This window comes from Euprymna scolopes, chromosome 23 (genome assembly GCF_053919585.1).
Source record: "Euprymna scolopes isolate OS-2025 chromosome 23, ASM5391958v1, whole genome shotgun sequence".
Classification (NCBI taxonomy): Eukaryota; Metazoa; Mollusca; class Cephalopoda; order Sepiida; family Sepiolidae; genus Euprymna; species Euprymna scolopes.
In genome coordinates, this window is record NC_136504.1 from 55,887,539 (window position 1) to 55,914,169 (window position 26,631).

At 34.8% G+C, this 26,631-nt stretch overlaps 1 protein-coding gene across 1 annotated transcript in view; it reads left to right on the forward strand.

Annotated features, from left to right (window-relative positions):
* Nucleotides 1–26,631, forward strand: part of LOC145245909 (sperm flagellar protein 2-like) — a 246,690-nt gene that overhangs the window by 168,542 nt on the left and 51,517 nt on the right. The window contains exons 25-26 of the mRNA XM_080107652.1: nucleotides 7,574–7,660; nucleotides 24,980–25,212. Coding sequence (XP_079963778.1) covers nucleotides 7,574–7,660; nucleotides 24,980–25,212 — 320 coding nt within the window. The remainder of the gene's footprint in view (nucleotides 1–7,573; nucleotides 7,661–24,979; nucleotides 25,213–26,631) is intronic.

Sequence of the window (26,631 nt, forward strand, 5' to 3'; positions counted from 1 at the left end):
TTAACAAATTTACTGCATTTCCATTATTAACGATTACTATATTGTCTACTTGACTACTGTACACTCTTTAACTCTTATCCTCGAGTGGCCTCTGAGCCTTCATAAGTGGTGATGCCTATGTAAAAACAAAAAAAATTAACGTGACAGATTTTCAAACTGACTTAAAAAATGTGAGGTTGCATGATTTGGCGCTCACTTATTCAGTTTAGTGCTTACCAGCGAGTTCTGTATGAAACCCTCAAGCGTTTCAGACATTGGTTGTCTCTTTAGGATGCTGTCCCTCACACTGCAAGACTGTCTACGCACCCATGCAAAATTATGCTTTGCATCTGGTGAAAAACCAAACGGTCACTGGCGACTTATACTCGCAGCATTGAAACGTATGCAATTGACATTTCACCAGAGGGTGCCAGCACAAGTGAATCATGAAGGTGGTCTTTTATTCCATGACAATGCAAGACCGGATATTGCGCAAGTGGTCAGCGATAACATATAGCAACTTGGATGGGGGACTTTGTGTCAGACATCTTATTCACTGACCTTGCGCCATTCGATTACCACTTATTCCATTCCCTGAATAATCATCTTCATGTGAAATCCTTCATCAATAAAACAGACTTGCACCAAGCCCTCATGACTTCTTCATTACCACTCAAGTTCTACCGAAAGGGGATTGAACAGCTGGAGACACGTTGGCAGAAGGTGCTGGATGCCGATTCCAATTATTTTGAAGACGTAATATAAGTTACACAGACTGTGTAGGGGTTTCTTTTTTTATCCTTTAAAAGCGGACAAAACTATTTGATTACTTGGGATTATCAACCATTTTAAAATTCATTGCTCCAGGAATAGAATTTTTGCATAAATGTATAATGCATGTAAAGAAGTTGTGTGCCGTAACTAGGATATTGATTCTATGTAATTGAGCTTTGCAAATAAACACAACAAAGAATAATAGTGAAATATTAGAAAGTTATTTGCCAGCGGAAGGAAAAGTTAATTTAACAAGAGAAAAAAAACGGTAGTTAAGAGATTTAGGAATCGATTTATGGAATAATCTTGTGGCGTGGTTTTGGGCTTAGGTAAAGGCCATTTTGGAGTGTCTTTAAATACAGCCAAGAAGCACACCGACATTAAATATGAATTGGTGTAAAAAGTTATTGTTTATCGCAAAAAGAAAATGAACGGATTAATTATATATATATATATATGATGTTCAGAATGTGAGCGATTGTATATAATAAATTCCACAGCCAAACAACGTCGCAGCCCACAAGAGCCATGACAGTCAAAGAACCGGAAGTCCAAGACTCGAGTTTCGCCCTCATTTGGGCTCATCAGTTAGACACATCCGAACTCAGGATTCGAAACCCGAGCCTCTTGCATGCAAGGCAAGCACTCTACCAACTGAGCAAACGCCCTGCACAGAAGAATTTCAATTAACCAACGCAGATCAAGCAAACCGCGCCGAAATCCGACTGTGAAATGAACCTACTTCGTCTCAACAACGGTTGGATGACCGCGTCCCTTGTTGAGACGAAGTAGGTTCATTTCACAGTCGGATTTCGGCGCGGTTTGCTTGGTCTGTGTTGGTTAATTGAAATTCTTGTGTGCAGGGCGTTTGCTCAGTTGGTAGAGTGCTTGCCTTGCATGCAAGAGGCTCTTGGACTTCCGGTTCTTTGACTGTTATGGCTCTTGTGGGCTGCGACGTTGTTTGGCTGTGGAATTTATTATATATATATATATATATATATATATATATATATATATATATATATATATATAATAAATTCCACAGCCAAACAATGTTGCAGCCCACAAGAGCTATGACAGTCAACTAACCGGAAGTCCAAGACTCGAGTTTCGCCCTCATTTGGGTTCATCAGTTAGAATTTCTTGTCTGCAAGGCGTTTGCTCAGTTGGTAGAGTGCTTGCCTTACATGCAAGAGGCTCGGGTTTCGAATCCTTAGTTCGGATGGTCTAACTGATGAGCACAAATGAGGGCGGAACTTGACTCTTGGACTTCCAGTTCGTTGACTGTTGTAGCTCTTGTAGGCTGCGACGTTGTTTGGCTGTGGAATTTATTATATATAATCGCTCACATTCTGAAAATCACACACATATATATATATATATATATATATATATATATATATATAAGTGATGGGACGATTCCAATATTTTTCCCGATTCTGATACAATTGCTGATTCCGATTCCGATTCTTTATAAATCTCTAAATATTTTACTATAAAAAATGTTATTTTGTCCCGATTACTGTAAAAACACATCTTAAATGTGCATATATTTTCTCAAACGTAAAAACACACTTGTGAGGGTGTGATCTAGAGATTTTAGTCTTAATGGAGATTTAAAAATCAATAAATATTTATTATTTTATTATTACTACAAGTAGTGGAAGATTTTTGTTTAACTAAAATCAAATTAAAAAAGATAATTTAAGGAATCGGTTTTGGCATCGGAAAATAGGTTCAAATTTTTCTGATTTCGATACCGATTCCGATACCGCAAAAAACTCAGATTTTTCTGATTCCCAATTAATCGTCTGAACACTAATATATATATGTATATATATATATATTTCTTATTGTTGAGCACTTTCAGTCGGTCAGTTTAGCTCTTATGCATAGATCATCATATAACGATTAGATCACTGTCTGACTGACGTAAATTAACATTTAAAATTAAGATGTTTAAATTCAACGTTATTTCACGCAGTTAATGGTAGCTGAAGTGATTAGGTCTCCGCCAATCGAGCCAGAGATGTCTCGTGTTGCGGGGTTCAAATTGTTCGACTGGTATTAATCATGACACCCTGCACTGAAGATTCCTGAAAGGATGAAACACTAGTGTCTGTAGGTATGTTTTTGTTTTTTTTACACGGTGTTCACCACTTATCAAGGCCCGGAAGTCACTCAGGGATAAGGGTTATTTAAAGGTATTTAATTATTATAGTAAAAAAATGATTATATATATATATATATATATATATATATATATATATATATATATATATATATATGTTTGTGTGTGTGTGTGTGTGTGTGTGTTGCATAAGGGGTTCATATTGAGACATGTATAACGGGAACTTAAAACAAAGAAGATAATGACATTTATATACATTTACATCACGACGACGTCTTTTTTTTTACATAGGCCTCAACACTTATTAAGGCCGATAGGCCACTCAAGGATAAGGGTTAAAGAGTGTACAGTAGTCAAAAGGACAATATAGTAATCGATAGTAATGGAAGTTCGGTAAATTTGTTAACTTAAGTGGAACGGCTCATCAGAAACTTGTTCACGTTGGACTTGAAGACAACCATATTATAGACAGCTGGAAAGCAGGAAAACGGAAGACAATTCCACAGGCGTGCAGTTCTAAGAAAGAAGCTTTGATCAAGAAATCTATGTTTAGGTAAGGCACAGATAAAGAGTGGTGGGAATTATTGATAATGTATGTCTGTGACGATTCTTGAGGACTTCATATTATTAATACGGAGCTGAGACATTTGTGCAACAGTTCTTGTTAACAGATGTAGAGGGGAGATACATTATTGATGATGAAGGAGGCACATTATTTGGAAGATGCTTATACAATGTTCATTTAAGATGATGATAGACAAAAACACATCTACTTTTCCAATTGTAATGACGACACGAAAACAAACAGTTACAAAATATTAGATGATTTCTTTATTCCTCAGCTGGCACGTATGGCCCAAAAGCAACATCATTTGTTTTATTATTTTTTTTTTTTTTTTACATTACGTCTTCAGTGATCGAGAGATCTTATTTATTAAAAAGGAGGATACAAAGTGACAACATACTACGGTATTAATGTTATATATTTTTGATATTCTTCTTCTTATTATTATTCTTGTTATTGTTGTTATTGTTCGTTGTTATTGTTATTATGATTTGTTAGGAAGTCTTATTAAATGTGAGTCTTAGAGTCTTGTTGTCTTAGAGAGTCTTATTAAGAGGAATCTTGCATGAGAGAGATTGTTCGTGTTATAATGATTCATATATATAAAATGTTCATACTTAGAAGTGTTAGTGAAGAGGTAGTATTGAGACAGTCTTAGTGTTCACATTGTAGGTATGAGATGTGAATGTAAAGACATTTTAAACCACATGATATAGAAGACATATAATGACAATTTCCACTTTACCTTTTGGTAGAATTACAACACAAAGACGACGTTTATAAAAACACATGATGGGTTTATTTCCATGGACCGGCCGGTGGCTTTGCTTTCAGGAATTCAAAGTTTTACATTCTAATGTTTCAAAAGTGACCGTCTTGCTTCTAGACGTTCGACTCCCATGTCTGCACCCAGACTGTCGTCTGTCGTCCTCAGACTCCCCCTGCTTAACTCTAAAGTTTCTAACTATATCGAGAACTTCCCATTTTCCTTGACGTCATGCACATGTTAAAACGTGTCTTCTTTCACGTGTTTTAGAAATGCGTGTCCAAAACTTTTTCCTTTGTTTGCAAAAGGAATTTTAACCTATATTCCCAGTGACCTATATTTCCAATTGAATTCCATAACAGAACTGACAATGCACATTCTTTTCTTAAACTATTTTATCTCTAAGCTAAACAATGGTTTGTTTTTTACATTCCATTTGCTAATTCTCTCTCGTAATCTATTTCTAAACCTAAATTACGAGGTTCGAATTTCGTCTATTCTATTTAATTTTCATTTTAACTAAATCTCTCTATTTTTATACTTACATGAAAAGGGGACAGCCCTTATCATGTAACATTAATATATAGCTAATAATAATAATAATAATAATAATAATAATAATAATAATAATAATAATAGATACTGGAACTAACAGCTGGAGGGCAACACCTAACCGAAGTAAGAATACAGAGAGACGTCTTCAAAGGAGACTTGCTATCAGCACTACTGTTTATTAGGGCCATGATGGCACTTAACTATATACTTAGGAAATGCGATGCCAGATACACGCTTACATACATAGAACAAAGAATAAACCACCTTGTGTATATGGATGATCTAAAACGAGTTACAAAAATAATAAAAAAAACTGGAGAAACTGATAAACACAACCAGAATTTGCAGTCAGGACATTGAAACGGAATTTGGAATGGAAACATGTGCACCAGTAGAGAGGAAAAGGGGAAAACTAGAGACATCAGATGACATGAAGCTGCTCAACTAAGAAGATGCTTAGTGAACATGAGATTTACAAATATTTGGGAGTTCTGGAAACAGGCACGATCAAATCTACAGAAATGAAAGAGAAGATTGTAAAAGAGTACATGAGAAGAACAAGCAAACTCTTAGAAACAGAACTACCGTACTTTGGGATAATTGCGCCAAATCCGTATCCAAGTAAAAGAAAAAGTGCTTTTTATATGCGTGGTTGCCAAAAGATCACTTTTAGCTAGTTGGCACAATTACCCCGGACTTGGCGCAATTACCCGAAAGTACGGTATATAGAAATCTAATTAAAGGAGTAAACACCTCGACAGTATCACTAATAAGATATTCTGGATCATTCATAAACTGGACCAAAGAAGACTATGTACAATGCATTATACTCAAAAGATCATACTGGTTGATTCTGTGTGTAAAGGAATGAAGGGAACGTGGATTTAAAGGGGCAGAAAACTGTGTAGAAGACACAAGAAAAACCTTGGAAAAGTACATAACTCTGAACCCAGAAAGATTGATCACGTTAGTGAGAGACACCGTTAAGAAGAACAATTAAAAATCAACCATAAACGAAAAGATTAGAAAAGATAAGTGGGAAGAAAAAGAACTCCACGGACATTCCAAGAATGATAAGAGAAGAGAATCATAAAAAAACCTGAACAGAATAAACAGAATTTTTACTGACAGCTGCACAGAACAGCGCGACTAGAAATAACAATATTAAAGCTGAAACAGATAAACCATGGGAAAACAGTAAATGTATACTACTTGACAAACAGACGAAACATAAAACCACATAATAAGTGAATGCAGCAAACTAGCTTCAAATGAATACAATAATAGACGCACCTGCATGTGGAAAACAATACACTGGAAATTCTGCAAACAACATGCAGACACAAACCGGAAACAGTACTGGAAAATAAAGACTGCAATATCCTTTGGGATGTGGTGGTACAAACAGATAAATCCATCTAAGCAAAAAGACCGGATGTCATAATAATTAACAAGAAGGAAAGAAACGGGCAAATTTTTGCCGTCCCATAAATCACAGGTTAAAGATCAAAGAGTCGGAAAAACAAAACAAATATGCGGAATTCCCATAGAACTGAAAGAAATATCGAATATGAAGAAAATCAATGTAATCAATGACAATGGACTGATGTATCGATCTAGAAGAAGCTCATGTAATCTTGCACTTTACATCCCCGATGCTGATTTTGCTGATGACCTTATGCTGTTGTCTGACAACCTCATTAGCACCCAGGCACTCCTATCTTTTCTTGTATCAGCAGCAAACTGTACAGGGCTTTACCTGAATGCTAGTAAGACCGAGTGTATGCCAATTAACATTCGCAACAACCATGAAATTAAAACCCTCACAAATAACATCCTCAAATGTGTTGAAGATTACAAGTATCTAGGATCACACATCAGGAACTCTGAGAAAGACTTTTACATCAGAAAGAGCATGGCATGGACTGCTCGTCACAAAATGGATAAAATGTGGAAATCCAATCTTGCTCACAAATTCAAAATCCAAGTTTTCCGCATGCTTATTGAACCAATCTTACTCTATGGATCTGAAACTTGGACTTTTTCAGCAACAGCATCTTTTAGATGGATGTTACACACGTCTTTTGAGAAGAGTATTCAATCTCTCATGGCGAAATCACTCAACTTTAGAAATGATATATGGAGACTTATCGAGAGTATCAACCTCAGTTTGAAAGAGACGTGTTCAGTTTGCTGAGCATTGTGTATGTGCCACAGATGAACTTGTTTCATCATTTGTACTGTGGAGGCACCCATCATCTCACAATCGATCACGAAAGTTAACCTTTCCAGATAGGATACAACGAGATACATTTATCTCCAAGGAAGATCTTTTCGGTTCTAAGACAGATAGGGAATACTGGAAGGGTGTACTGAGTTCAATCTCGGCTGAGGCCGCAGGATGATAACGATGATGATGAGGAACTTAAAAACTGTAGTACTTCAAGCACTATGCAATATTATAAACCAGTAAATGTTTTTTTTAATCATCTTAAGACGTGTACATGTCCTTATAGATTTTACTTCATCGTTAAAACTTAAACTCCTTTGATTTTGTCAGTTTAATTCATAAAGAACAATGAAACACAGAAACAGATATTAAAGAAAACGAAACACGATTGAATAATAGCTTCTTTTTATTCCGCCATTTTGTGAAATCCCTCTCCTGGAAGGGGCAGCCAACTCCACATTTTGGAGGCAGAAATTATTTCCCTTGACTTCCACCTAACATTTATATGGTATGATTGTATTAAATTAACTTTGCTATATTCAATTTCTTTTTGTTTTTCTCATTTTTTTTCAGATATTCAATAATAAACTTGAAACCCTTGAAGCATCCCCACAAAAGGAAATAAATAATCTAAATGAAAAAAAGCTGCCTTCCAAAAAAGTGAGTAAATGAAAAAGTTATATACGATTTACTTAATTATTTGCATATTTCAGGGAGCTTCTTCACATGCTTGGGAACAAAATCCCACCACTTATAACGGTTTTAGCCCAATTTTTCAACTGCAAAGAGTGGCATATCAGTCTCATCTTTCATCTGGTCGATACATTTTATCGGTGGTTGTCCTTTTGATCTTTCTAAAATAACATTTTCATTAAATCGTTTCTTTCCATAGCTAGAACCTGGTAGCTTTTAAACATTTTCAAACCGCGTTAATCTCTTTTTTTTTCCCCAATAACTTAGTTGGTGGATTTGTTAATACTAATTTTTTTTTATCTGCATTTATGCGTCTACCTCACAAAATTATTCCAAGGATATTTCTTAAACACTTAATTTAAATAAAACAAAGCAACACGCACTGTAGGCAGCTGAACCGGCTTCCTCTGAAAGAGAAAGTTTCAGGGGAATATCAATTTCATATGCAGTCCCCGGTCGTATGTATATCTCCCACCGGGGAAGATGATAATGTTCATTTTTGCAATTTTTACAGAGAAATATTGGCGGCCTCTTACTTACAGTGCTTAGTGCTACCATATGGTCACCCATCTAGTATGGATAAGCTTCAACGTTGCTTAACTTCAGTGGTCTAATGAGAACCGGTGTGTCAATGTGATTATGCCATATAGTTCGTATTCCACTTGAATATACAGCAATAGAAACTATCAATACATTGTAAAATCTTAACCTCAAAGATGTTGATACGTCCTTCCTGATCCATATTTTCCTTTTCAATACAGATGAGGATTAGGCAACAATTGAGTCAAGAAGCACAAAATTTTCGAGTTTTCTTTTCAAACATTTTATTGTTTATTCTAATATTAGCCTGTGATCCGACGTTGCCCGGGTGTTTGGAGGTGTGTTGAGCCCCAAAAAACAAAAAACAAAACTAAACAAAAAAAAAACAGTGGTAGTCGGGAAGCAAGCCGGCTCGAACCCGTACTGTGAGTGAAGGAGGAAAAACGTGACCCCCCTCCCAAAAAAAGAACGTAACGTCTTTGCCATTGCGTCCATCGCTAAACTGAAAGTGGCGAAGGTTTAAATTAACGCTAATCAATTGAAAAGAGGGGATGACTTTTGAAAATATCGGCGAAAAAGCGACTCTTCTTTGTAGAAAAGTGCCCAGTTGAGAGTGAAGGAATTAATGTTTTTAGACAATTTTTTCATATATGTTGTCCGGAAGGGCGAGCTTCAAAATGATACCGATCTCATAAAAATCCATCGCCTCTGTCGAAAGTTTGAAGCAGACATACAAACATACATGATGATGGCAGCAACTCGTTCTCGAGTATTGCCATTACTTAATATATCTCTGGCTCAAATGACACAAATATGAGCACAACTAGCAGCACGTGCCAGACGGTCACCTCTATGAACTTTCTATAGTTCTGCACATTCACTGATGACCGGGTCCAAGCTGTCATGACCCAAACACCTACCAAGCCAGACCCTGGAAGTAACATAGCCTTTATTGCCATTGGCGCTCATATTTGCATCAGTCCTCATTGAATGTCCGTTTGCCATTTTAGGCTGAAGCCAACCTTTTTGTTATCGAGATACACACTGATTGCAAAGTGTGTATTCCATTGCATATCAAGTAATGCCTGTGCTTGAAGCTTTTTATAGTGAGGAAAGACTTTGTACTGAGACAATCCCACTCTCTAAACAACTGCTACATTGAAACAAAAAGAAGAGCAAGTCAACATCATTGGAAGCAGCAGTCGCCGCAGGTTTTATATCAGGGTTTTCCTTCTCCTAGAGAGGTTGCCTTCACCACGGCTTACAGGAGCCCTCTGCACCCACCATGCCATTTGATCCATGACTGGAACTTAAGTTGCTTGGCACCAAATAATACTCCACACGCCAGTGGGTCATGTATGCCGCAGCTGACCTGGCCTAAGCTTCTCTGGAGGTTTCTGTCAGGGTTACCTCACCCTTAGCCTTTGGTTAAAAGAACCTTGGTCCACAAGGCAGTGGAGGTCCAGTTATATGGTGCAGGACATTCGCCGTTCACCAGAGTCAGCATGGCAGTGGTCATGACGTCCACATGGGGTTGATTTGTCTGGGAGAAGCACAGTTTGATGCTAAGATATCTGTGTGCTTTTAACACGCGTCCACAGCAGACCTTGACCACTACAAACATACATACATACATACATACATACATACATACATACATACATACAACCATTTTAACAGACAGATGAGATTTATATTATGGATTATCTCATAGTGAGGAAACGATTTTGCATTTGCTTGAATTCACTTTCATTCCTATGTTTTGAAACTCTTTTTCACTCCAAACAAGGCGTATTGTCATTCGGCCATAAAGGGCTCCTATTTGGGATCATACCTAAAAGGGTATCGTGAGAACTTGAGTTGCGAGATGTCTATTCACATTAAATTTAAATTTCTGCATATCAATACAGTCAGGGAAGCGAGAAACAGAGGAGGTATTCCAAAGTCTAGTAGCAGGGAAGACATTATTAGAGTAGAAGGCTTTCTGACATTCAGAAAGATTAATGGTAAATGCAATACCTTTCTGACAACTCCTGCAGCTGTGCTGGCTCTAACCCTAACGACTTGAGGGACCCTGGTAACTGGGCAAACCTTAGTCTGCCCAGGCCTCCTTGTCATTTGAAATGATCCAAAACTCCAGTTTCGACTTTATAGCGACACTGCAGTGTACCAAACTTGATGCAGAATGCTATTATCTCATTAGACAGAAGGTTGCAATTAAATAAATACTAACTAAATGTAGACGTGGTAAATTTTTTTATTGGATACTTACGGAAGGGACCACAAGAAGGTTGCCAACATCTCAAGTGAAAGTGAGTTTTGTGGAAAGAGCTGGATTCGAACTTGGAACACCCAGGTTGTCATCCTGTGTCGTTAACCACTGAACCACCGTCCTATCTTATGCTGATGGTACAAAGGATATATACAATATATGCAAGGTGAATGTTTTTTTGTTTTTGAATTTGTGAAATCACTTAGCCATACCGCTAGTCAGTAAGAATTATTAGTATAAAAACTAGCAAACATTCTACTGCTCCAGGAGGTTTCACACACCTGACACAATTTTCTACCTGTATAAGAGCCAAATACGCTCTAAGATGGAGTATTGTTGCAGAATCTGGGGAGGTGCTGCTCAAAGCACCCCTTTTTGCCTTGGTGGAGTGCAAAACCGATTACAAAATCTAGTGGGCATCACTCCTTTCTCTACAGAACAAACATTGCTAGTTTTTCTTTATTCTTTCACTACTTTCATGGCAGGTGCTCGACTGAGCTTCAAGCTATGGACCCCCCTTCTGTAAAATATTCATGACAAAACTCATCTGGCTACAACTTCTGTCAATAGCCTCCCATTCTCTCTATGCTTATAACTAAGTGTAAATTCCATGGACAATTTTTTTTCTAGAACTGCCCGTCTGTGGAAAATAACGGGACATGGCTATTTCACAGCTGACTACAACATAGTCGTTTTCAAGTCCAATGTAAATAAATTCTTGTTGAACCGTCCTCTTAAATAATCAAATTCTGCTAAATCATCATAATTCACCTGACACTCATCTAACCCTTATCCTCGAGTGGCCTTTTGGCCTTGATAAGTGGTGACTCTAGTAGAAAAACAATAAGAATAATGCCAATTGCCTCAAAACATCAATTATCATATCTATTCTTGAATTATTCTCTCTCTTTTGTTTTTCCTAGTTTTCATTTTTAATGAGTTCTGTCATATGAAATGATCGAAAACAAAGGTTAATAACAAGACAGCATGCAGCAAAGAGTAGCATCTGTTCTGATATTACATCTCATCTTTTTTTTTGTCCTCAGTCAGTGAAGGAGAAATTCTTCTAGACCGAGGCAATTTTTATTTTTCTCCCAATCCAGTGGTACTTTTAAGAGGAGGCTGGATTTCCCCCATATTTACAACAGGCCTTATCTCTACCCTCGTGGGGAGGCAAGTGAATAGGAGTAGTGCATCAGTCAATAAACAAAATTAACCAAACAATCTGAAATATTTATTTTCGACGTAAATAAAACACAACTGACATCAAGTTTGCTTTTGAAAACATACATTATGTCTAACAGCCTTTGGTTTAATATTTTATTTTTAAATGAGATCGTGCTTATTGAGTATTGTGTTTTCAATGCATAGAATGGAGAAATGCTTAAATATTAAATATTTGTAGATACACCTTCAAATGACGCAGCAATGAATTTGAATAAAATGATGATTATAACCAACATAAACATTCACTCAAAAATGTACAGAAAATATTTCAAATATCAAAATCAATCTCTTGCATAAACTCAGTATAAATGTGAAATTCAAATTTCCCATGAATGTAAATAAGTGCGGTCACATTTTGTTTGTCATAACTATTATTAGATTTTAAAGCCTTGTCAAAATTTTGAAAACAAAAACATTTTGGCAAAACTTAAAACTATTGCTGTGGAAATATTCATCATCTATATATTAATACGATAACGTGTGTTATTTTCTGTGTCACACTTACATCCGGGTCGTTTAATTGTTATGCACTTTCATTTCTCGTCATAAATAGTTTTACCAAGAAGTCTTCATAAGTTTTGGTTTCAGTTTCAATTATAGTTGATTATATAATTTTATTAAGAATTCTTCATAATTTTAGTTCCAGTTTCGATTTTAGCTGATGGCACCTTAGTAATGTATTTTTTTATAAATAATTTTCTCAAGAATTCTTCATAAGTTTTGTTTTCCGTTTCGATTATAGCTGAACGAACTACTATATATATATATTGGGCGTATCAAATTGGTTAAATGGAAAATTATTCCTGACTCACATTTAAGTAAAAATGCGCTTTCGTAAATAATTGAATTCATTCAAGACTCGATAGCAAAAACAATAACAAATAACATATACGTAAAAGCGTGATATATCTGAACAATCAGCAAGGTGAATGAGGGGTAAGGATTTAGGCTTCTTACCATGGGGTCCCGATTTCGAATCTCGCTAGATACAGCCACTCTGATGAGTCGTAGACGACGAAACACGTGTCAGTGGATAATTATATTTTAAAAAAATAATTTAAAAAAATAATATATATATGCCGCTCCCCATGTGGGGGTACCAAATTGGTTTAATGGAAAATTATTCCCAACTCGCATTTTAAAAATGCGCTTTCGTAAATAATTGAATTCATCGAAGATGTATCACAAAAACAAATAACATATACATATATGTGTGTATATATAGATATATATATATATATATATATATAAACGCAGAATATTCAGTGTAGCTTAATCGCCATATATATTTTATAAATTACTAACTAGCTCTACCTACGTATTGAGCACTTTTGAAATAAATACTTAAAGTTTACGCATAAATCTATACCTTCGTATATTAAATTTATGTGAATAAATGAAGTAGTTATATATATATATATATATATATATATATATATATATATATATATATATATTCATAAGTTTGGGATTCAATTTCAATTCAAGCTGTCATACAGATATATTTTTTTTATTTTGGAAATTGAAACTTTATAATATACTAGACTACGCGCGACCCGTTGGGTCAGTATGTTATATTAGCTATGGAATTCATGTATGAGCGTAACACTTGTGACGCAAAGAAAATAGTTTTTTTTGGCATAACAGAAACATTTCTATGAAAGTATATTAAAATGAAAAATCACGAACGGATCACTCAAACATGAAAACAAAAATCCTCCCTATTCCTCTAAAGTTACCTATTTTTCTGAATAATCGCTCAAAAATCGAAAATTAAACATGATTTTCCTACAAATCGAACGCCGACGAAAGTCATTTAGCAGCAAAAACGCACATGAACCTACCGATGAGAAATATAAGAATGAAAAACCCATATTAGAATCCTTCAACCAAGTTATAGAAACTTAAAATCCAAAAAACAAATAATTAATAAAACCTAAAGCAAAAAAATAAAACCTAAATAAGTAAAATAAAATAAAATAAAAGTAATATTGAAACAGATCAATAAATGTGTCAACAAATTCACCGTTCTCACAACTATTTTGTATCTAGAAATGTAAACAAAAAACAAAAAATAAAAAAAGGAAGGAAGAAAGGAAAAGGGACGGATAGATGTTAGTAGTAGTAGTAATAGTAGTCTTGGCTTTACTACAATTGTTCTTATGTTTGTCAACGGGTTAAAGTTGTTTAGTTGTGAGAAAATAGCGACAGTATAGTTGTTTTAAAGAATAGTTGCAAAACACCCCCACTCTTCCCATGTTAAATAATAATTTCTAAATAATAATGTTAATATTTCAGTGCGCAAGTTCAAATCTGCAAAAGAAGCGATTTGTGTTTATTTGTTTACGTTGTTATGGGTTAATATTTATGCATGCATGCACAACCGGATGTAGTAAACCGGAAAGTGGGTTACATCACTCGTTACAAGGTCATTTGAGTTTTATAATTATGTAGATAAAAATCGATAAAACATTAACTCTATAATAATATATACAAAATCTGCAAGAATTAAAATATCATATTTAAGCGTATTTTACGACATGGCTATAACGGGCGTCCCTGCTAGCTTAGAAAAATACTTTTGTAGTTTTAACAAAATAGCTACAATAATATCAGAACGTCTCCATTTACGCGGAACATCTACAAAATGCCAACATCAATATATTACACATGAATCAGTCCCCTGTGGAATTTTCACAGGTTCCGCTAGTTTATATTATTATAATGAATGCCGCCATAGTAATATCAGGTCGGTGTGAAAAGATTTTACTGATTTAAAATTTCATCTTGAAAACGAAAAATTGTGTGCATTTGAAAAATCTTTATTCATAAAAATAACGGCCGTTGTCCTCAATAATTTAATTCCATCTGTCAACGAGGTTATGACTATCTCACGTGTAAAATTCTTTAGGTTTTGATGTGAAATATGAATCTATGTTCAATCTCCTTTCGTGATGTTAACCTAAGGACATTTAAATGGTTTTATAATCTTCAAAATAAGTAATAATCTAAGGGAGCTAGCCCAGGAGAATATGTAGGATGAGACAAGATTTCCCAACCAAATTCTCTTAGGAGATCTTTGGTCATTAGTGTTGTGTGAAGATGAGCATTATTATGATGGAAGATGATTCCAATTCTGTTTACAAAGAATTCTTCGTCTCGAGCACCAATATGACCTTGTTTGGAGGTCACACACGCAAGGACTGCTCCAGTCAGTCACAAAGTCTATTGTATCCTAAGTCACAGACACCAATATGATGTGGCAGGTCTTGAATTCCACCAGTCACTAAGTCGTTTAGATATATACCCGAGCTTGGCCATGGTGTGACCAAATTGTGGCAGTGATGGTTGAAATTTTAATGAGGGAGGAAACTTTCCTCTCTCTCGTTAATTCTCCCAGGGAATTTACATGGAAATACTTTGATTTCATTTTCTCTCATATGAACGGTGAACGAGGAATTTCTTTGCATAAAACGCGGGTATCTTTGCCTTTTTCTCGTTTTAAGGGACTTTTGGTCAGAATCACAGGTTTAAGCTATTGGTTTTGTTTTTCTAAAAGGGTTGACTCTTCTCTCAAAAGTTAACTACTGCCAAAAATAACTCGTACAGCGCATTTTTTTTTTTTATCGAGGTAGGTAGTTGGACAACATGGTCCAGGTGAATCTTTTCCCTGTTTCTTTCTGTGGTTATTTTTTGCAGCCGAATTTTCCTTTTGATGGATCTTTTTAATATGCGACACTCCACTTTTCTCTATGTCACAACTGTTTTGTTTCAGCGCAATAAACCGTTCACAGTCTTCCGCTAGGTTTTGTAATTTTAAATTCGGCTCGTTATCGAGTTTATTTAAAACACGACACCTGATTTCAGCGTCTTTATTCAAGACCAGCCCTTGCACAAATATTAAACATTTAATATTATCTGATGGTAATTCCTCCAGTTTAAAATTGTCGCAATGCTTGTTCACTATACTTGCATAAGTAGTGTAGTCATCTTCCTCTCTTCTAGTAACATTCATACATTTATATCACCTATGGAAAAGAGACGTTTTTGCAGAAAACAGTTCTGTAAGTAGCGTAACTGTTTCTTGGAAGCTCAACTCACTGGTCTTTTTTGGGAGAATAAAATTCACGAACTTTGTATGCTCGGCTGTTCCCAATTTCCTTAGCAAAAGCCTAACTATTTGCGTCTGACCAGGTACTACAATCCGATATAAAAATATCCTCATATCGTTATAGTACTGGACGAAAGTGACATCGTCTTCTGGATTATAATTAAAATTTTCAATAGCGGCCCACACAGCTGTTTGAAAAAATGCGTTATGATTATCGTCCGCTTTAGTTAACTGTCGCCTCCAGAATTTTTCTTTGTTCCTCCTGTGTTTCCATCAATATTTCCCCGAAGCGTTTCTGTTGTTGAAGCATTTTTTCTTCAAATGCTTGTTTAAATCTCTCTTCTCTTTCTAATTGTTGTTGAATTTGCTGCTTTTGCAACGCGACATTTTGCTCTGCCTGGAATTGGAACAATTCCAACAGTGAATTTTTGAATTTCGCATCCATCATACTAATTCACTTTACAATTTACGCTTGTATTGAAGAAATATTCCCTAGTAAAAAAAAATAAAAATCAACTAAGTTTTCTTTCCAATTCTTTTGTTTGAAGAACAGTTTAGCAGTCCTTTTGTAACTTAATTTGTTGAACGCTATATTTCTAGTCTTACTAGAAACAATCCAGCGAAATAACATTTGTTTAACATTTTTTTATTTGCACGCGTTTTTACGTAGCAAAAATAAAATCCGTCGCTTTAAATATCCGACGAATTCGTATGGGAAACTTTTAGTTTTTTGTTTTTTTACCGACTTTGCCTTTTGCAAAAATGACTTGATTCTTTACGTTTTTGATAAGCACAAATGATTATTTTTCACGGTCTGTCTCTTTTTCTCTTGACAAAGTCAAGCGTATTTTTTTTTCAAATCCCAGACGTTATCGAAATAACGATAACCATACACGGTATTTGCTAGTTGGTTTTGCACATTTAACTTTGCAGAAGAAAATGCTTACCGTAGGAAAAATGGCTTCTAGTGAAGAAAAAAATGAACCATTTTTTCCCTTTCTAAAACACTTGGTTAGTGTGTTCAATTATTAAATAATTGACAACATTCGCGTTTTTCGCTGTAGATTTTAGTAGCAAATTTTTTCCCGTCGGGAAATTACTATTGTAGTAATTAATTCGCTGTTAATCCTTGCGTATCCAAATATCTGTTGAAATGACGAAGGTGTTCTGCCGTAAAGATTTTACGAATCTTTATTTCAATCACTTTTGATGATTCTCTGCAGTGATGATTGTTTTGACTCCTTGGCGACAATCTGTTGTGTTGTGGAACAACAATGAAAATAAGAACAATCAAGTCGAGGTTCAGTAAAGGAACAAGTGTATTAACAATAATGTACAAAGATAGGAACGCGTGTATATCTGCTGGGCACTCGGCTAGCAGTTGAAGTACAGTCGCATCCCTCTCACCGGTGTTGGGATTACTAGCGCTATTTATAGTGCTAATCGGTGTAAATTCCTCCGTTCAAAGAAGGCCGGTATAACAATTACAAGATTCAGCATTCCTATCTTATCGCGGTTAGCTACCTGAAGAAGGCCGGGGGATAAGTTGACTGAAACTCGTTGAAACAACAACAACTATGAAGATGAGGATAGCAAACCACAAATAAATAAATAATAAAAAAAAAAAAATAAAAAAAAAAAAATAAAATAAAAACTAAAATAAATAAATAAATTAAATAAATAAAAAATAAGTAAAAAAATTAAATAAATAAATAAAAAATAAATAAAAACTCAAATCATGAAACCTCATCCCAAAGGATTAAAAAAAAAAAAATAATATATAACAACTTTGACATAAAAAGTAAATGTATACCGTCATTTTTTATGAAAATTCACTTGTTCGATTCTTGGATTTCGCTATTATAATGAAGAAGCACCCAAGAATTCTTTTTTTATTGCCTTAATAGTAATACCATTGTGTAAATAAAAACATCGGCATTGACCTTGCGGGGGGGGGTTCAATAATATTACTTATTACTTTTGTGGGATATCTAAATGTGAAAGCGAGAGAAATGTTAAAGAAATTAAAACAAAATAATGAATTCAAAAGCATAAATTTCAACCTCACACATGTTTTATATATGTTTAATAATGAAAGTTTACACAGATAGTAAACATATAATGTTTGTTATAATATTAGAGTCTTTGCAGAACGAGACGCATTCATACACTGAGATACCGAAAAAGTCTGAGTCAGTAATTTAAGGACCGTGTAAAAAAATCGTAATCGAAACCTCTCCACTCAATCATACAAATTATTTATTAATAAAGTCAATGTTCATTTTTTTCATTGTAGAAAGAAAGTTCAGTGAGAAAAATCAAGAACATTAAAATGAATAAGTTTATACATTTGCTTTTGATGAGCTGATAAGAAAAGTTAATTGCGCGTGTGTGTGTGTTCGTTAGTGTCTACATGTGTATGTTTATGGCTATGTGTATGTGCGAGTTGAGATAGCAGTCACAAGCCTGACAAAGGGACGACGAGGGTCTGAGACCTCTGTTGTGGATGTTGACTCAACTGTTTATTGAAGGAAAAATTTAGGTGGATCCAAAAGAAACAGTTCAAATAAATTCTGATTGGTCCAAAATTTTGTCATTTGCTTTTATTAATTTACTAGCAGGGGGTACCCCGCGATGACCGGGTGTTTGGAGGTGTGTGTGGTGTTAAATAAAAAGAACCCGGGGGGGGATCGAACCCGAAACCCTGAGGCGAAGTTTGAAAATAAAATCGGCCAGCCAGAATGAGTTAGTGAAAGATGTTTGAATTTATTTAAGAACCAAATTGACAGGTGCGCGGCCGGAAGTCGTCGAGCCCTACGACGACGACGTAGGTTTGTTTGTTATAAGCGAAGTAAAAAAAGAAAAAAAACGTTAACACTAAGCGGGGGAAAAACACAAAAAAACTAACGTAAGGCAAACGAACGATGAAAACAGAAAAACGAACACGTGAAAAATGGCTTAAATAAGCCTGTTTCGATATTAAAATTTAAAAAATCGAAAAAAAAAACATCTCACACCACGATTCGAACCCAAAACGTTTAGATAATGAAACGAGGCCTTAACCAACTGAGCTAAGACGACGTTCACGAAATGTATTCGTTTTTTCAACTATTTAAAGTAAATCAGGTCACGACGTCATTGGACGCATACGTAGAATCAGTCATTGTCATGAGAGGACCGTTTTTGTTGACCCTTCCCTGTCGAAAGTTGGCGATTTCCGGGTGAAAAAGTTAACGTTTTTGGCCAATTTTTCGATATTTTTCGAGCAAAGGATGGAGCTTCGATGTGATACCGAGTTTGTGAATTTTCGTCGCGTCTGTCGAAAGTTTTTAGCAGACATCCAAACATACATACATACATACATACATACATACATACATACATTTTCGCTTTTATATATATAGATTAATTCAGGTGGGCGCATGCCCGAAACCGATTGTGCAGAAACGAGTTACAGCATTTATTAATTCAGGTTGTGCAAAAACGAGCTTAAGCATTTTCATTATGGACGGTATCCTTTATGTGTTAAAAATGTTGGATGTTTTGAAAATTACTAGCATCCAACATTTTTATTTATTTTTATTATTAATTTTTTTAGTACTGTGTATATTGTGAACCATACTTATCTCAGCGTTCGCTTAACGTTAGCCGGAACATGACGTCAACAACCAGATATAGCCGAGCGTTGCTAATAAAATCATAACAACGTTACGTAAAAGAAAATAGCAAAATGAATAAATGTAAAATGTAGAAACCGAAAACAAAAAACGACCTACCGTAATTTGGTGTTTTATTATTATTATTATTATTATTATTATTATTATTATTATTATTATTATTATTATTATTATTATTATCATTATCATTATTATTATTATTATTATCATTATTATTATCATTATTATTATTATTATTATCATTATTATTATTATTATTATTATCATTATTATTATTATTATTATCATTATTATTATTATTATTATTATTATTATTATCATTATTATTATTATTATTATTATTATTATCATTATTATTATTGGCTCACATGGAGCTTTCACACAAGTCAACAAACGATCTGATTGGAGACCTGTGGTGTTCTCTGGAAGCTGAGTGACAACAAGTCTCCCCAGACGTCCAGCTCTCTCCATCTCCTTCGATAGCATTTGATTTCTCGCTGGCAGTGGCCATTGAATTATACTGGAATTTGAGTGGCACTAAGTCTCCCCAAGATCCCAGTTCTCTTTACACTTGTCCAGCGGAGGTCTGGCCAGTGCTCCCTCCTCGGTCTTTCCATTCTCCTTGACCCTTCTTGGCTCTTTGGTATCACTTTTCTATTGGAGGAACGGTGGTGAAACAATGGAGGGGATTCATGATGGGGGTGTAGAACATGTAGTTCTGCAGCTTCGGTGTTCTTCATTCCCTGTAATGCGTCTTCGTTATATTGTCTTGTGTTATTCTCCACATTCAAGGGTTTTCCTTAATATTTCAGCCGTTTTCATTATCGTTAGGCGTTGTATTTTTGCAGCTATTCCTCTGATTCCAATTTCTGATATTCTTTTTTCCAGGTTTTTTTGAATTGTTTCTAGTGCTCCTACTATTACTGGTACTATTTTGATTTTCTTCATCATCCAAATCCCTTTTAACTCCCTGGCTAGCTCTGTGTATTTGCTTCGTTTCTCCTTTTCTTTCATACTCACCGTGTGGTCAGCTGGGACAGCAAAGTCTACAATTTGACAGGATTTTTCTTTTTTGTTAATTATTACGACATCTGGTATTCTTGATTGGATTGGTTTGTCCGTTTGTATGTCCATGTCCCATAGGATTTTGTGGTTCTCGTTTTCGAGTGCTGTTGTGAGTTTATGCTTGTACCATTTATCTGTACACCCAAAATGCAGCCGTTTGCACAATTCCCAGTGCACCACCCTCCCCACTTGGTCATGCCTTTTTTTGTATTCCTTTTGGGCCAGTTTGCTGCATTCACTTACTATATGGTTTATCGTTTCGTCTCTTTGTCCACAGAGTCTGCATTTGCTATTTTCTTGTGTTTTTTAGATCCTTGCTTTGATATGGTTGGTTCTTATCGAGTTATCTTGTGCTACAGTTATTATAGATTCAGTTTCTCGGTTTATATGTCCTTTTCGCATCCATGTCTAGGTGTTTTCGTTATCCCCATCTTTTGTCATTCTCATGAATCTTCCGTGGAGTTGTTTCTTTTCCCATTTCTCTTTTCTCGTTTTGTCTTTTGTCTCTCTGTTTTCTGTTTTGTTGGTTTTCTCTGTGTCTCTCGCTGCCATAATTATCCTTTCAGTGTTTTGCATTATGTATTTTTCTAGTTCTTTTTTGTGTCCTTCACACAGTTCTCTCCCGCCGTCTTTTCTTTTTCACATAGAGTCTGTCAATATCGTCCTTTGGGTGTAGTGCATTATGCATGGTCATAAGTTTCCTGGTTTTCTGGTCGAGCTGTCTCAGTTCTTCGTTTGTCCATCCTATAAACGGTCCAGAGTATCTCACTTGTGACACTGCCCATCTATTTATACCTTTTATTAGGTTTCTACTATATAATTTAGTTTCCAGGAGTTTTCTTGTTCTCCTGAGGTATTCCTTTCTAATTTTCTCTTTCATTTCTGTTGCTCTTATGGTGTCCGCTTCCAGAATCCCCAAGTATTTATAATCGTCTTGTTCTCCTAGTGCCCTCATTTCTGTTTGGTTGGGTAGTTCCATGCCTTCTGTTGTTTCCAGTTTTCCCTTTTTTATTACCAGTAGTGCGCACTTTTTCATTCCAAATTCCATTTGGATATCTTGGCTGAAGATCCTGATGGTGTTAATTAGTGTCTCTAGCTCCTTTTCGGTCTTTGCAAAAAGTTTCAGATCGTCCATGTACATCAGGTGGTTCATTTTTTCCTCAGTATTGGGGAACTTGTATCCGGCTTGGCCCTTTCTCAGAATACTATTCAAGGGCATCATAGCTATGATGAATAGTAATGATGATAATGAGTCTCCTTGGAAGATGCACTTTGTATGTTAATTTCTGTTATGTGTTGTCCATCAGCTGTCAGTTCCAGTCTCCATGTTTTCATTGCATTTTCTATTACATTGGTAATCCTGCTTGGTATTTTATACATTTTTAGGCATTCTATTATCCATGCTTGGGGATCCTATCGTACGCTGTTTTATAGTCGATCAATGCCACGGCTAAATTTTTCCTCCTCCTTTTTACCTCCTTTAGGATCTTTTGATCAACATATAGCAGATCATGTGTTCCTCTTTTCCCTTTTTGGCATCCTTTCTGTTCCTCGGAGATGAGTCTACGGTTATTCAGTGAGTGGTAGATTTGTTCCCTCAGTTGTGCTGTCAGTATCTTCAACATGGTGAGTAGGCACGTGATTGGCCTATAATTGCTGGGGACGGTTCCTTTTGTAGCAGTGTGGTTCTACTTTTTGTCATCCAGTCTGGTACGCTTGCTTCCTGTATACAACTTCTCAGGTTTTGGGCAAGCCTTTCGTGTAAGCTTGTGAATTTTTGAACCAGTATGCATGTGTCCCGTCGTGCCCTGGTGCTCTACAGTTTGCCATTTTTCCTATGTTTTTCTTTAGGGTTTCCTTGCTGATTCCATTCACTGTTCCTTCTTCAATTTGTTGTAACTCTTCTTTCATGTCTTTCAGCCACTCGGCATTTCTATTGTGATCTTGTCGCTCTTCCCATATGTTACTCCAGTAGAGTTTTGTTTCTGTCGGATTTGATTGTTCCGTTTTTGTTTTTCCTCCGTTCACATTTTGGTAGAATTGGCTTACATTAGTTTCAAATGTTCTGTTTTGTTTGCATTATTCAGATTTATATCTATATCGTCTCAATCTCGCTTATTTTGCTTTTCTCTTTTGGTCCAGTTCTTCATGTTTCTTGTTTAGCCTCTCTCTGCCAGTTACATTACCAATATTCCGTTTTCTCCACATTGCTTTCTTCCTGTTGATCATTTTGGTTTCTTTTTTATGTTTGTGTATTTGAGTTTATGTTTGTTTATTTTTGTTTCTTTTTTATGTTTCTGTATTTGGTTTATTATTATTATTATTATTATTATTATTATTATTATTATTATTATTATTATTACTACTACTACTACTACTACTACTACTACTACTACTAGTAGTAGTAGTAGTAGTAGTAGTAGTAGTAGTATTTTCATAACTAGCAGTTCATCCCGGCTTTGCTTGGGCCCTATGTACTGTTCATAATTTGCCCTATGTATGAATCCCCTTTATGTAAAATTTCAAATGTTTAGACTCAAAATTGGCTGAGTTGTTTGCTAGACACCGCAAAGGTAAAATATTTTGAACTTTGACCCTTTGACAGCTCAAATTTTCGACCCAAACCGATTAAAAAGCTTGCTTTATCTCTGAATACGCTTTATGTAAAATTTCAAATGTTTTAACAAGAAATTGGCTGAGTAATTTGGTAGAGACCGCAGAGGGCAAATTCTTTTTAAACTTTGACTCCAATTTTGACTCCTTAACATTCATTGTTTTGGTCTCAAATCAAATTAAAACGTTTGAGCCATGTCCAAGTAACCTACATCTAAAATTTCAAATGTCTAGACCAGAAGTTTGGTAGAGTTTTCAAAGGTAAAATCATTGAACTTAGACCCCATTGACAGCCAATTTTCTGGCCGAAAACAGATTTAAAAGATTTCCCCAAATTTCAATACCTCTTATGTCAAATCCCGAGTTTGTAGACAGAACATTGACAGAGTAGTCTGGTAGAGAAATGTACACATGAAGACATACACATAGAAAAATTCACTTTTATAGATATACTAGCAGTTCAGCTCGGCGTTGCTCAGGCCCTATGTACTGTTCGTAACTTGCCCTACGTGTGAATACACATTATGTAAGGTTTCCAATGTTTAGACCAAAAATTGTCTGAGTAATTTCGTAAAGACCACAGAGGTAATTTTTTTTAACTTTGATACCAATTTTGATCCGTTAACATTTATTATTTTAGTCTCAAATCAAAATAAAAAGTTTTACTCATGTCCAAGTTACCTACATCTAAAATTTCAAGTGTTTACACCCAAAATTTGTAGAGAAATTTGGTAGAATCTGCAAAGGTCAACTTTTTCAACTTTGACCTTTTGGCAGCGAAATTTTCGCCTAAAAACTAATTTAAATGCTTTTCGTATGTTTGGATACCGGTTATGTATAAATTTCAAATGTTTACACCCAAAATTGGCCGAGTAGTTTGTTAGATACCGCAAAGGTTAAATGTTTTGAACTTTGACCTTTTGGCAGCTCAAATTTTCGACCCAAACCGATTAAAAAGCTTGCCTTATCTCTGAATACCCTTTATATCAAATTTCAAATGTTTAGACCAGAAATTGGCTGAGTAATTTGGTAAAGATGGATAAGGTCATTTTCTTTTTTTTTTAAGTTCAAAAAATTTTTGTTTTTTGTTTTTCAAATATATTTTGCCATTTTTTATGTTTTAAAGTTTTTTTTGTTGTGGAGGGAAACTAAAAACAAAATTTTTTCTCAAGTATTAAAAGTATTTTTTGTAAAATAGAATTTTTGTTTTGTGTTTTTAAAATTGGAAAAGAAGGTTTTAAAGATTTATTATGTTGGTATTGTCAATTTGCATGTAACAACTCGTGTTTTTTTTCCTCTTTAACTATTTATATAAAAGTGTTCTGCTAGGCGTGTGCGTCACTGCCTCATTGTAATTCAGTGCATCGGTTTGTGATTGGTTGATAGATGTGTCACGTGAGACAGCGACTAAACCCGGACTGTTGCTCAGCAATCCGGCTGTTGACGTCTCTGACTAAAGCCGAGTAAACGCTGAGATACGTCTGTTTCACAATATGCACTCGTAGTACCGATTTTTTTAGTAATCGACTTTAAAACAACATTACCTCAGTTCCCGGGTAACGCTTGTTAGGAGTAGCTAACTTTTAATAAAAAGTAAGTAAAATATTTATTAGAATTCAAAAAAAAAAAAAAAAAAAAAGAAAGAAAGAAAAAAGAAGCCAAAATAAAAGTAAAAAGATTCCCCAAGGCTTAAACAAATCTGGTTGTAAAAAAACTAACGAATAAAAAAATAGATATATATCTTTTTTCTCTCTAAAATTTCCGATTTTTTCTTTTCACAGAAAGCTGGCACACCCGACAGCACTATGGAGACGGAAAGTATTGTATCTCAGGGCACCAAAGTATCTCAAGAACTGAAAACTCAAATGGAAAGAGAAAAATCCATCCGTGACAAACCGATCTCCAAATCTCCACCACACAAAGCCGCTAAAAAAGGCAAAGAGAAAGAAAAAGAGAAAGAAGAAGATAAGCAAAATGAGTTGGTTGATCAAGAAGCACTCGCTGTCAGAATAAAGTGAGTCTCCATCAACTCTTTTGTTAAACACTATAGAGTATTCTTCGATATATGTATGTATGTACAGTAGTATATACATACTGTAGGGTATATATACTAGTGTTGGGACGATTATTCAGAATTGGAATCAGGAATCAGAAAAATCAGAACTTTTTGGGGTATCGGAATTGGTATCAGAATCGAAAAAAATGAGTCTATTTTCCGATGCCAAACCTGATTCCATTTAATTATCTTTTTTTATTTGATTTTGGTTAAAGGAACGTCTTCCATTGCTTGTAGTAATAATAAAATAATAAATATTTATTGATTTAAACTTTCAGTAAAACTACAATCTCTAGATCACCCCTCACAAGTGTGCTTTGATGTTTGAGAAAATATAAGCACGTTTATAATGCATTTTTACAGTAATCAGGACAAAATAACTCTTTTATAGTTAAATATTTAGAGATTTATAAAGAATAGGAATCGGAATCGGGAATTTAGTATGGAATCGGTAATTGTATCAAAATCGGGAAAAATATTGGAATCGTCCTATGTCTAATATATACAGTAATATATATATATATATATATATATATATATATATATATATATATATATATATATATATATATATATATATATATATATATATCCTAGGTTAAAGCTATCCAAAAGTAAAAACAATTGAATTTATTGAATTCAGCGAAGTTGTGGATAGTGCTCAATACAAAGAGCAGGGTGTTTACTTTAATTAAATAATATATATATATATATATATATATATATATATATATATATATATATATATATATATATATATATGTATGTATTTGGACACGCCCCTGAATATGAGGCGATAAAGCAGGGGAGAAAACTCATACATATTTAATAGAACTTAACTCACCTAGACTCAGGGGAGCTTCTTTTATTCTAGTAATAAAGCTATCGTTAAAAAATACCAACAAAAATATTACGATATATAATTATTACTATATAAATGTTTAAATGCCTACAGACACTCGTGTTTCATCCTTTCGGGAATAATCAGTGCAGGGTGTTACGATTGCAGCCTGTCAAGAGATTCGAACCTAGCCACGAAGACATTAGCAAGGAACAAACTACACGTCCAACTTGAACTGCGAGAAATGTAATTGAAATTTAAACATTTATTATAAAAGGTCGAGACGTCCGTCCATAGTGATCTAATGATTATAACATCGTGATCTGCGCATACGAGCTTAAGTGACCAACTTTACATAAGGAACGGAAACAGACAAGACAAAATATGTATATTACTAAAAAGTAATGCATGATTAGCAATGAAATTTTTACTCAATAAATATTAGGGTTTAATGCATAAATATTATTCAAATTTAAATTTTTACGTGATTGTTTTCTTAAAAATAAAGATTAAATCGAACGATGTGAATAATTAAG